We start from the raw sequence: 860 nt of genomic DNA, 5'->3' as shown, positions 1-860 counted from the left end.
CTGAGCTGAGGTGCGTCAGGGAGGCAGAAACAGCAAGATGATGTCACTGACAAAGGTGTTTATGTCTTTGTTGCTCTGGGTCTCAAGTGAGAAATTTAAAAGTTCCTCAGTGCTTTTGGAGGAGTATCATTTTGAAATTTAAAAAGTAATTTTAAGATATAATGAGAAATACTATTTCTAAAATAAACCCAATTATGTGCTGACATGTAATATTATTAAAAAGCACATTTTAGATTCGCATTTCAGTGTGTGTCTGCTAAAGTGTGTGTGTATCATCGTCATCCATTCATGACTGCAGCTGCCTGTGGGGACATCGTGATGACCCAGTCTCCAGGCTCCTTGGCAGTGTCTCCAGGACAGAGGGTCACCATTAGCTGCAAGGCCAGTCAGAGTGTTAGCAACTACTTAGACTGGTACCAGCAAAAACCAGGAGAGGCTCCTATGCTGCTTATCTATGCGGCATCCAGCAGAGCATCTGGGGTCCCCGACAGATTCAGTGGCGGTGGATCTGGGACAGATTTCGCTCTCACCATCAGCAGCCTCCAGGCTGAAGATGTGGCAGTTTATCACTGTCAGCAGCATTATACTAATCCTCCCACAGTGCTTCAAACTTGATCACAAACGTCCTCCCCAAAACCATGGGTCTGTGACTCTTTGCTGCACCAGCTGCTTCCTCCCTACACAGCCCTGAAATGCACATTCCTCTATCTACCTGAGAGGTCACATATCCTGACTTATTCCTTGAAGGTTTTGTAGGGCCCAGGATAAAATTAAGGGAGTTTATTTTTCTGGATCCCCCCTTTTTGGGAGAATATTGGGAAAAAAATGCTGTAAAGATCTCCTAGAGATCAGGAAGTTTT

General features: G+C 44.5%; 1 gene segment (V, D, J or C); it reads left to right on the top strand.

Annotated features, from left to right (window-relative positions):
• Nucleotides 1-288: 288 nt before the first annotated feature.
• On the top strand, nt 289-615 carry LOC111772129 (immunoglobulin kappa variable 4-1-like). The segment is given in 1 exon segment: nt 289-615. A coding segment is annotated over 1 exon segment (327 nt).
• The last annotated feature ends 245 nt before the right edge of the window (nt 616-860 follow it).

Source organism: Equus caballus, chromosome 15 (genome assembly GCF_041296265.1).
Source record: "Equus caballus isolate H_3958 breed thoroughbred chromosome 15, TB-T2T, whole genome shotgun sequence".
NCBI lineage: Eukaryota > Metazoa > Chordata > Mammalia > Perissodactyla > Equidae > Equus > Equus caballus.
This window is presented reverse-complemented; position numbering and strand designations above follow the sequence as displayed.